We start from the raw sequence: 10,169 nt of genomic DNA, 5'->3' as shown, positions 1-10,169 counted from the left end.
CCGATGCCACTTTTTGGCCCCGATACCGATACCCGATACCTGGCTGTGCAGTATTGGCTGATACCGATACCGTCTGTTTGAAATCGATGTGTGTGTGTGTATATATGAAGAACTGCATACTACGTACTTTGGGTAGTAGAACTTTTTATTGCCTACCTGGAATGGGTGACAATAGTTGAATAAACTTTTGGCTCTCAAAGGCCAAAATAGTGCAACATTCGTGAAATTATAACATGTATAATAGTAGTGCAACAGTAAGAGAGTAAAATAACATTAATAATTGAACAATCTCTTTTAAACCCTGAGTTTTGGCTCTCAAATGCCAAAATAGTGCAACTTTCATGAACTTATATAACATGTATAATACTAGTCGGGAGAGAGAAGGCTGTGTTCAAGTGACATACAAACATCAATATGGTATCGGCGCCCTATTTGTTGGTACTCGCCGATCATTTTAGTACTGGATCGGGGCCCTGTCCGATACTGGTATCGGTATCGGTGCAATACTAATATATATATATATATATATATATATATATATATATATATATATATATATATATATATATAGCGTATATGATTGTGTAGTTTGTTGTAAAATAAGTTTTCCATGCTCTATTCTTTTATTTTTTTCAGTGAATATAGAATATGTCTTTTTGAAGGTCGATTAAGTGAAAATGTGGGTAGAAATCTTTGTGTTATGATCCGCACACACTCAGCTGACCAAATGTTTACCCCTTCAATCAAACTGAGCATTCAGGGGTGTTTTTTTTTTTCTTTGGGTGGTGGTGGTGGTGGGGGGGGTCTGTACATTTACACAGAGTGCACACTGTTCTGACGGCCCTGTGCACACCTAGTCCCACCTCTCCTCTCACCCCCTTAGCTCTGTACCTTTCTCCCTTCACGGCCCTCTTTTATTCCACTCCTGCTCCTCTCCTGGGCCGGCTACTTGTTGCAAGTCTCTGCTCGAGGCATTTTGGAGACGCTCCACCGTCACAGCCGCCATGGTTCACAGCAGCATCTGCAGGGCTGTCCTGGTTCTCTTCAGCCTCCTGTTAGCCATTGCACACGCAGGTAAATCTGTTTTCTTCATGGTTTCATGCTTGTGGTCAGAGGAGACCTCATCCTGCTTCTGCAGGAAACGTTAAGGGCGAATTCTACTAAGAAGACATGGCGGCTTTCTATTCTTGCAGTTATTAATTCTTTGGTGTGTGAGTTTTGTGCCTTTTTTTTATCCCCCTCTTTCCCCATTCACGCACGCCTTTACGTGTGCGTCGACAGTTGGAAGTAAATGATGCAGTTGTTGAAGCTGTGAAAGCTGCTCTTTGATGGTCAGGATGACTCAGTTGCCTTCATGATGCCTGATGTTCGTAAGAAGCTTAAAAAAACCCACTTCCCTCTTGCTCAACCTGAGCAGAAGTGATTCAGTGTGGCACTGGTTTATATTTTAGAGTATATATATATATATATATATATATATATATATATATATATATGACGTGGGGAACATTTTATGATCAGCGTCAGCTATGTTCAGATAGAAAAAAATAACAGTCAGATATAAATCTAGCTGTTAATACAAATTCTTTCTGCATTTTTCTTTAGAATAGCTTCGGTATAGAGCTTAAAAAATCTTCAAACGCAGCGGAGTGAATCTCAGGCCCGGGGATCAGTGTAAAGGTCAAGAGGCCAGTAGGATAACGAGGACAGTGTCCTCTTTGTTTTATATGTCTATAGTGACGGTCCAACCAAAAAATCTCTGCTGTGAATCAGTAAAATGTTTTGGTTTAGTTTAGGTTAGTTTTTGTTTGTCCTCAGGCTTCTTACTGGCATTTGTTGAGTGACAGGGTTGTCATGTGCACAAATGCCAGTCATCCACGAGACTTGACCACAGCAACTGATGCAGTCTGACTTGCCGCCTCATCTGTTGATTCAGCATGAAGGAAGAGCCGACACAGGTCCCATGATAAAAGGTTTAGTTTGACGATTTTGCAAGCAATAGCTTTGCTTGTTTCAAGAATCTGATTTATCCCTCCACGTCTTCAGCAAAACTGTCATTTTAACAGTTTTGTAAACTGAATAAAATATTGCCAATGCGTTTAATATTTTGTCATTAAAACTTTAGTACTTCATGTGGTAGTTAAGAAGGGTGAAGCAAGGGCACAGACAGTGATGCCCCGTCTATATTTGGGATGCATCACTTATACTTCCAAGGCTGGGCAAGGTTACTTTTCACACTCACTTGTCTGAACTCTTGGTCATCTCTCTGGTTGGTGTGAAATCCTGATAGAGGAGCCCTGAGGTACCAACAAATGGCTTTCTGCATTTCTACTGCCTGAAATCTCCCTCCTTTTGGTGTAAGCTGTAACGCAGGTAATAAGTTTTGATTTTTATGATGTTACAGAAGGAGGCCTGCAGTGATCCAGATGATGTGTATGTAGGCAGCAAACTGACATAGAACAAAGAAGTCAAAAGATAAGAGTCTGCCATCCTGTAATCGGAGGATCAGTGGTGAAAATTATCAACTTTTCAGTTTGCAGAACACAATCACCAAGAGCAAGATATTGATCTCTAAATCATCTTCAGACTGCCAGTGTGTGGGTGTCAGAAAAAAGGTGATGCATGTGGAACATAATCCCTGGCAAATCTGCAACTCGCAGGGTTTCAGCAGAGATTAGAAAAAATGTGCTGTACGATAACTCTTGAAAATATTTTTGAGTAGAGATTTAAGTAATTTGAAACGTGGTTAAATTATTGCTCCCACACAAATTATAGCCACATAGTAGATAATCGAAATACCTTGAATCAGTCGATCAAATTTTATTTCTAAAGCTCTTTACAACAACCACAGATTGATCAAAGTGCTGTACAGAATTAAAAACTCAAAAAGTAATAATAAATCAAAAAGAATAAATGGATAAAATAACTTGACATATAACTATAATTGAGTTCACATTTTAAAAGGAGCCATTACTTTTATATATCAGAGGCCAATATGAACAAAAAGGTCTTTAGCCTGACCTTGAACAGGAGTAGGGTTGTGATGGAGTGTAATTCCAGGGTGAGAGCTAACGTTTGTAATCGACTATAATTTGTAAAACGTGTCAATAATAATGGTTACATTTTAAAATAGGCTTATACAGATCACAAAGAAGTGGTTGAACTAGCAAACAACAAAAGGTAATTTCAAATCTATCAAAAGAATTAACAAGGGTTAGCTAAAAAAGCTACAGAAAATGATACAGAGCTATGTCACATCAAACCCGACACAATAAAACACCTTAACTGGTGGTGAGAGTTAATAATTATCTTAAACTGCTGAATTAGAAAAGATATTAAAAAACATCCAAACTTTGGAAAAAGACTCACAGACCGACCATAAACCAATGGCTGCAGCAGATGTCCTCCCTCTGGAAAAAGTGACATATATATTAAAGGGCAAACAGGACCTATTTGAGTCTATCTGGAATTCCTTCAATAAGTATGTCAAGAACTTGAATATCTCAGAAGAAGGTGCAAGTGATTGAAGAACATGTGAGCTGCAGTTCCCAAAGACAATTTATCTATGGACATATACTGTTAAACTTAATTCTCAATATAAAGAGGTTAAGTACGAAATGTGACAAGTTGCACAGGAACTAATACTGTGAGAGGCTTTTTTTTTCTTTTTTTTTTCTTCTGTTTGTATTTTATTTTGACTTGAACAAGTAACACTACTACTGCTGTTGTCATATTTTGTAGATTGTTCAAGATGTTTGTTTAAACTGCCAACATTTTAATAAATATATTTTGGGTAGGGAAAAAAACATCCAAACTAACTTTTTACTAGTTAGTTTAGGTTAGAATCTGAGGCGGCCAGAAAGCAATAGAATAGCCTCAGCAGTACTTTTTAAACAATGCACCAAATCACCGACATATTAATAAAATTGCATAAAGTGTTTGGCAATAATTTCAAATGGTTTCACAGGTATGCACATCATGGTCTTGTGTAATTTAAAACGATGTAGACATTGTATTATAGCTATAATATTTTAATAGGTTAATTTGACCGGCAGTTTTTAGGAGTGAAGACATGTTGAGTTGATGACAGAGAATTAAATTAACATTTCACCAATGAAAAGATTTAGCAAACCTCATCCCATGGAAACAAACACCTGGGAAGAACAACAACACGCTGCATTTAATTTCCGTCACCTTTTCGTTTAGTCGCCGTGTTGAGAACTGCAGCCATTTTTACACACAGGTTCTATTTAATAAACAAGTTTGTTTGACATCCAGTGCCGAGGCCGTGCCTGCTTTTGGCCTGTCCGGCTGTTACCGGTTGAAGCCTGCTGGTCCGCTTGGCCGCACAAGCTGCCTTTTGTGGCACCGGCTGAAGGCCTCATTGATGGCTAAACTGGCCACAAGCCTGGGCCTCCAGACTTAAAGCCAGCAACAGGACAGGAAGCTGCTCACTGCTCAGAGTCAACACGGCAGCATCAAAACACTCACATCAAACGTTGGAGTTAAGAATATTAGCAGATACCCCACCTGTATATATATAAGAGAAAGAGAGAGAGGATAAGAGAGAAAAAAAATTAATACTGAGTGTTAAATTGGCTTAATGTACACATATTTTGATTATGGTTATGTTGGAATGCGAGTAGTCAAGAGAACTGGATAAGTAAATTACTTATTAGTGTCTGAATGGGTGGGCCTCATGAATAGTTTGTTTTTATAAGAGGGATGATTCAGAAATTTCCCCCCTTTCCCTTGCATTTTAAAAGCAAGGCTTCATTGATGTTCATCTACCTCAGAGATTCGAGAAACCACAACCAGAGAGCAGTTAAAGTTGTTTTTTTGGACTTTTCAACTTAACATTTACATAAGCTGCACTCTAACTGTAGACTTAGGAAACAGACAAATGTGTCTCAGAGAAACAGCTTTTGTCCCTCCGCTGCCAAAGTGTGAAAACTTACAAGCTAGCCGCAAAGGAATGTCAGACGAGGCCAAATTTGGACGGGTAGATACAGAGGAAGAAGCACCGGCTTTGACGTATCCCCAGTCACCAACCGTCTGTTTGTTTGTTTGCTCTGAAATTTAGTGGAGCCTTTATAAAAAAAAAAAAAACGTAACAGACTACTCATGGGTCAAGCTGAGAAACTGTCCATCCTTTACAAAGACATCTTTATACTCAGGCCTTAGCTGGAAAACAAAAAAGAGGCTGTTTATAGAGTTACAGAAGAGGCCATGCATGCTGCTGTGTATACAGAAAGTCTCCAAAGCAGACAAAAAGGTTCATTAGCATTAGGCTTTACCTAATCATGAGTTCCACAGGAAGGTAAAGAAGCTTGTGTGGTTATTTGTTTCTACCTTTTTTTTGTGCAGAGAGAGTACTGGACCCTGCCTTAACCGGTAGGGACCACCAGGATGCCATGTCTGGAGACCCACCCGCTGATGTTACAACCAAAAACCCTTTCCTGGACAGACCAGCACAGACCTACACCTTTGACTTTGATGAAGCCACGCATCCTCCCATCCTAGACGAGGACGAAGGTTAAAAAATCTATAAACAAGAATGTATTTTATTCATCTAGGAGAGAAAATATTTTTTAGTGCTCTACAGTGCTCTGAAAAATATATTCATTCCTTACAGATTTCTTCTTTCCCTTTTATGTCAACCCTAAATGCTTAGGATCATCACACACATTGTAATGGACATAAATAGTAAATACCAAGTAAATACAATAGCCAGTTCAAAAATGATTATATAATTTATTAGTGGAAAAAAACGTTGCCGTTGTTGCCCTGTCTTTTTTCTTCCGTTGTTGAATCCTCAGCCTTGACTAACCAAACCAGCAAGGGTCTGCAACACTTTTGATGTTTTTCTGTTTATTTTGTAACTTGCTGGATGCATTTTTGATTTACAAAACATACAAAAATTTAACATATTACTTTTATATCACATCTTACATTAATTTTACAATTGTTATTGGGATAAATCACATTCACAACTTAACACTGGCACTAATACATGGCGATAAAAGGCATGTAAACACATGATGGCATCTGATTGGTTATTTCCATTTGGACCAAATGGCAGGGACTGGTCAGAGTTTTTACAGGCCTGCAGCACTCACAGAGGTCTTTCATTCTTTTTTCTGAATGCATTGACTACTCTCGGGATGGAAGAGCGATTTCATCCAATATAACAAAAAGTGTTTCTGAACAGAATTACCAACTGTAGGTTTAACTACAGCTGAAAAGACAGACAACTAACAGTTAACAAGATGCTAATCTGTATCAAAAAATCCCAGAGGAATGCTAGCACTATTAGCATCTTATTTTTTTTTCTCTTATCCTTCCGGCTTGCTTTCTATCTCATCAGTGGAGTTAATTTTCAAGAATTCAGAAATGCTACGTCTTTAAGCAACTCTGGGTGGGTCCAGGATCTCTGAATTTTTTGCCTTTATAGAGAAAACTTATCATTTCATAGGTAATTGAACAACACACCTTTACCTCACGGTGCTCCTCCTCTGCTCTGGTGCCTGCAAGACATTTTTAAGCCTGACACCTACTCTACATTTATTTTGGAAATATTTAGTTTGAATATTGTTTCATTTATGCCTAATAAACTAAAATATTAACTATATCCAACGGGCATAGTCTGTCTCTGTAAAATGTAGGCATGGTGTTTTGTGCCTTATAAGCATGTAACAGGTTAGACTTTCCTGTGTTTGACATAGAGGAAGTAAAGCTGCGTTCACATTGAGTGTGAATATGGCAGGCTGAGTGACAGATTAAATGATATCACTATGCACAGGTGCCACTTGGGATCAACGTGACGCTAAGCGAGGCCACTGAGGCAATTCTAGATTGAATTTGGCTTTGCTTCCACGTTGGTAAACTGAAAAATCTCAACTCAAATTTTTTTTGCTCCCAAAACGATTGTGAGAACAAATGTGACAGTTAATGACACAGCATGCTGCACCATGCTTTTAACTTTTTAAAAACAAAAGAACAGAAAACAGAGAGTGTTGGGGATGAAGGCGGAGTAAACAAACAAAGTTTTTTTTTTTTTTTTTTAGTTTCCCACGTTTCCCACAATGCAGTGCGGTTGTTAAGTCACCCTTTCAAAATCTATATAGAGTGCGAGGGTAAACCACTGTTGCCAATTCCTCAGCAGGGAAATTCGCTAATAGCCGTCATAAAAGTCGCGCTATAACGTCATCACATAATGTTTATATTTGTTCATGTACTTGTAGGAAATAGAAATTTTTGGCAGGACACAAATTTTATTAAAAACACAAATATGTTTAGAGCTACAAATTTTAGTAAACTTTAAACAAACTTTATGAAATAATTCATGAATTTTTATACATTGCCTGAATTTACACTACATATATAAAATTTTACCAGAAAGACAGTTATTCGAGGCACACAGTGAACAAGGTGAATAAGGGATTTAAGCTGTGGTTACATCAAATTCAGGAAATTATTTTAACAGTTTCTGAGAAAAAAAGACACTAGATTAAAAACTATATTGGCATTAGATAATTAATAACACAGAAAATAGCTGCTAGATATGTTGCTAGTCACTTTTGAGAAAATTAAGTCGATTTTGTGCAAAAAAATTAATGAACATGTTTTGTATAACCCATAGACCTATCCTAAATGTTTAAAATGAGGCATCGTTTTCACCTTTAAGTCATTTCATCGTTGTTCAGGTCTGGTACTAATCAGACTTTATTGTGGCTATTTCAATTAAACTTGAGCTTTCCAAAACAACGTACTTAATAGTAGTTAATTACTGACTTAACATAGGAGTTCAGTTAAATATTCCCATAGGCCATTTTGGTTTTGATACAGCTTTTTCTGTTTCTAAATGAAATCATCATTTGAAACGTGCTCCTTTTGTATTTATTGTGGTATGTCTGGTATTAGAATTTATGTTTTGAATTGAAACATCAGAACAGAAGAAATCTGTAAAGGACAAATAATGGCAATGTGTATAAAATAATTACCGGCGTGTGTGTGTTTGTGTGTCCTTAGGTGTTCTGGGACCAGGGGCCATTACAGCCATAGTTATTGCAGTCTTCCTGGGAGCGTCGGTCCTCCTTGCCCTCATCGTCATCACAATCAGGAAATTCACCGCCTCCTAGAGGACAGACATTTTCCTTTTTGTGTGCATGGATGTGTGTGTGTGGGTGGGTGTATGTGTCGCTATTGCTACCTTTTGTCTTTCACATCAAACCCTGAGCTGGCCCCCTCGTATTTCGTTTTGAGATAAGATGCTTTGTGCCCCAGAAGCTGGAAGTTGTGGCAGGTCCGTTAACTAAAAATAAAACTGGCAACTTGCTGAATCATAAAAACTGGCTGGTTCTTCCAGTGCTTATCACCAGATCTATTTGATTAGTTGTGCTGTTTTCTTTTTCTTCTACTTGTAATCATACCCATTAAATGCAGGTAATTATTCATCAGGAGTTTTTATATCTCTTTCTCTTATCTTGATTTTCTGGTTTACTGTTTCTTGGAAATTATGTCTTTTTCCCCTCAGTGTGTCACATTTCACAATAATTCTCCTTATGCTAGCAAAAATAAACAAGAAAATACACGTGAAACAAATTTAGAAGTTTCTCTTATATCCTTTGTGAACATTTGAAGAGAAAATAAATAAAATGTATGCTTTTAGGGCATATATATATATATATATATATATATATATATATATATATATATGAGAGAGCGAGAGAGTGGCCTGAATGGTTCTGCAGAGTAAATATTAAATCAGATTTTAGATGGATGTCGTGTTCAAATTTAACTCCTTAGCCTGCTACCTTTTTTCATGCGATTAAAGATATTAGTCTGAGTATTTTGTCTTTTTTTCTGTTCGCCTCAGAGTTTTAGCCAAACACTTTGATGTTATTTTCTATTGGACAAATAAATAATATCAGTACAAGTAAAAGTTTTGACTACTGTGAGTGTTTTTTAGATCTACTGTACATAATCATGAGTGAACATCAATTACTATAAAGAATATTTCATATTTTTTAGGAAGATACCTATTTGTTTAAAATAGACTTTAACATATGAGAAAATAAAATAAGTTGTTTCTTCATTGATCTTATGGGGATTATTCAGCTAAGTGTAGTTAAAATTACAAGATAAAGAAGAAGTATAAGAGTAATTACACTATATAGTAAACCAGGGTGAAGTAGAAATGCTGTGAAGCTTTATAATGACATACAGACCTATGACGATGATAATAGTTAACCAAGGCTATGCTGCAAAGCACCCCCACTGTGAACTGTAGGAGTGCAATAACAGCAATTGGTACTAATATCAATAGCATTAATGGTTATAACTGATATATAATGTATAACTGATTAATACAGTATGAAAATGCACTTTATGCAGGAATTATCTAGACAGAGATGATTAAAGATGCACGTGCAATACAAAGAATAATGTCAGAACAATATTCACTACTTTATAAAAGTATTATTTGTTTTAGGTCTGTCCACTCAAATAACTTGATTAATTTGGTTCAGTACGGCATATTTATACAGCTCCAACTCACAACAAATGTAATCTGAAGGCAAAACAAACAGATCCAATTCGTATTCAGCTATGCCGAAATATATGAACAAATTGATTTATTACGTCAAATAACTTGAGCCAAAATCTCAAGCTACTGATCTTAAAAGTGTACAAAATAAACTCATTTTAGGTGAGTCAAGATTTGGGCTCATCAGCCAGGACTGTTCACAGTACCCTTTACAACCGGCAGGTGGCAGTGCAGTGAGCAGACTCACCTCAGCTCACAGAGGCAGTTTCCTGACTGTCTTTCAGCTGCATGTCATTAATCTCAAAGGCTTCACCTTCATGGAGACTCTCCAAGTCGGTAACATTAACCGGTGAACTGGCTTCGGAAAGCTCAGACCTCCATCTTTCAGCGACTGAACGGGGCCATAGAGAAATTCTCACACTTACAATTCAGTAAAGTCATTTCAACACATGAAACCAGGAAACCCTCAGACTTAATCACAGTCAAAAATCAGCTTCGGCAGCTTCTCACAGTCACCCCGCTCATGGCTCAGTCATTCCCTTTGATATGGGAAGATGCAGACAAAATGCCAGCACATGTACCAGTACAGGAATCACAGCTTGGCCCATTTCGTACTGTATGA

General features: G+C 37.3%; 1 protein-coding gene across 1 annotated transcript; it reads left to right on the top strand.

Annotated features, from left to right (window-relative positions):
• The first annotated feature begins 844 nt into the window (after positions 1-844).
• On the top strand, positions 845-8,351 carry snorc (secondary ossification center associated regulator of chondrocyte maturation). Its single transcript, XM_036138187.1, has 3 exons — positions 845-1,074; positions 5,368-5,535; positions 8,032-8,351. The coding sequence occupies exons 1-3, from the start codon at positions 1,005-1,007 to the stop codon at positions 8,139-8,141; spliced, it is 348 nt and encodes a 115-aa protein (XP_035994080.1). The 5' UTR covers positions 845-1,004; the 3' UTR covers positions 8,142-8,351.
• The last annotated feature ends 1,818 nt before the right edge of the window (positions 8,352-10,169 follow it).

The sequence above is a fragment of the Fundulus heteroclitus genome, chromosome 6 (genome assembly GCF_011125445.2).
Source record: "Fundulus heteroclitus isolate FHET01 chromosome 6, MU-UCD_Fhet_4.1, whole genome shotgun sequence".
NCBI lineage: Eukaryota > Metazoa > Chordata > Actinopteri > Cyprinodontiformes > Fundulidae > Fundulus > Fundulus heteroclitus.
This window is presented reverse-complemented; position numbering and strand designations above follow the sequence as displayed.

What these genes read in the sequence shown, in the direction of transcription:
- snorc (XM_036138187.1), top strand. Translation starts at nt 1,005, where the DNA reads ATGGTTCACAGCAGCATCTGCAGGGCTGTCCTGGTTCTCTTCAGCCTC. An exon ending in GTTAGCCATTGCACACGCAG is followed by an intron (nt 1,075 to 5,367) that starts GTAAATCTGTTT and finishes TTTTTTGTGCAG; the next exon opens with AGAGAGTACTGGACCCTGCC. An exon ending in CATCCTAGACGAGGACGAAG is followed by an intron (nt 5,536 to 8,031) that starts GTTAAAAAATCT and finishes GTGTGTCCTTAG; the next exon opens with GTGTTCTGGGACCAGGGGCC.